The sequence below is a fragment of the Centroberyx gerrardi genome, chromosome 10 (assembly GCF_048128805.1).
Source record: "Centroberyx gerrardi isolate f3 chromosome 10, fCenGer3.hap1.cur.20231027, whole genome shotgun sequence".
In the NCBI taxonomy this organism is placed as follows: domain Eukaryota; kingdom Metazoa; phylum Chordata; class Actinopteri; order Beryciformes; family Berycidae; genus Centroberyx; species Centroberyx gerrardi.
The window spans coordinates 481,939-482,622 of record NC_136006.1 but is presented as its reverse complement, the minus strand read 5'-3'; the positions used below and the strand labels follow the sequence as shown (position 1 = coordinate 482,622).

Here is a 684-nt window from a genome sequence, read left to right as displayed (position 1 = left end):
GGTAGTCTCGTGTTGTCGGTAGTCTCAGTGTTGTCGGTAGTCTCGTGTTGTCGGTAGTCTCGTGTTGTCGGTAGTCTCTGTGTTGTCGGTAGTCTCGTGTTGTCGGTAGTCTCGTGTTGTTGGTAGTCTCAGTGTTGTCGGTAGTCTCGTGTTGTCGGTAGTCTCGTGTTGTCGGTAGTCTCTGTGTTGTCGGTAGTCTCGTGTTGTCGGTAGTCTCAGTGTTGTCGGTAGTCTCAGTGTTGTCGGTAGTCTCGTGTTGTCGGTAGTCTCAGTGTTGTCGGTAGTCTCAGTGTTGTCGGTAGTCTCGTGTTGTCGGTAGTCTCAGTGTTGTCGGTAGTCTCTGTGTTGTCGGTAGTCTCGTGTTGTCGGTAGTCTCAGTGTTGTCGGTAGTCTCTGTGTTGTCGGTAGTCTCTGTGTTGTCGGTAGTCTCTGTGTTGTCGGTAGTCTCAGTGTTGTCGGTAGTCTCGTGTTGTCGGTAGTCTCTGTGTTGTCGGTAGTCTCGTGTTGTCGGTAGTCTCAGTGTTGTCAGTAGTCTCTGTGTTGTCGGTAGTCTCTGTGTTATCGGTAGTCTCTGTGTTGTCGGTAGTCTCTGTGTTGTCGGTAGTCTCGTGTTGTCGGTAGTCTCTGTGTTATCGGTAGTCTCTGTGTTGTCGGTAGTCTCTGTGTTGTCGGTAGTCTCTGTGT

At 50.4% G+C, this 684-nt stretch overlaps 1 protein-coding gene across 1 annotated transcript in view; it reads right to left on the bottom strand.

Annotated features, from left to right (window-relative positions):
* Window positions 1-286: 286 nt before the first annotated feature.
* LOC139924816 (organic cation/carnitine transporter 2-like) overlaps window positions 287-684 on the bottom strand; it is a 19,735-nt gene continuing 19,337 nt past the window's right edge. Inside the window, exon 14 of the mRNA XM_078286140.1 lies at window positions 287-684. This exon is cut by the window's right edge and continues 138 nt beyond it. Coding sequence (XP_078142266.1) covers window positions 287-684 — 398 coding nt within the window.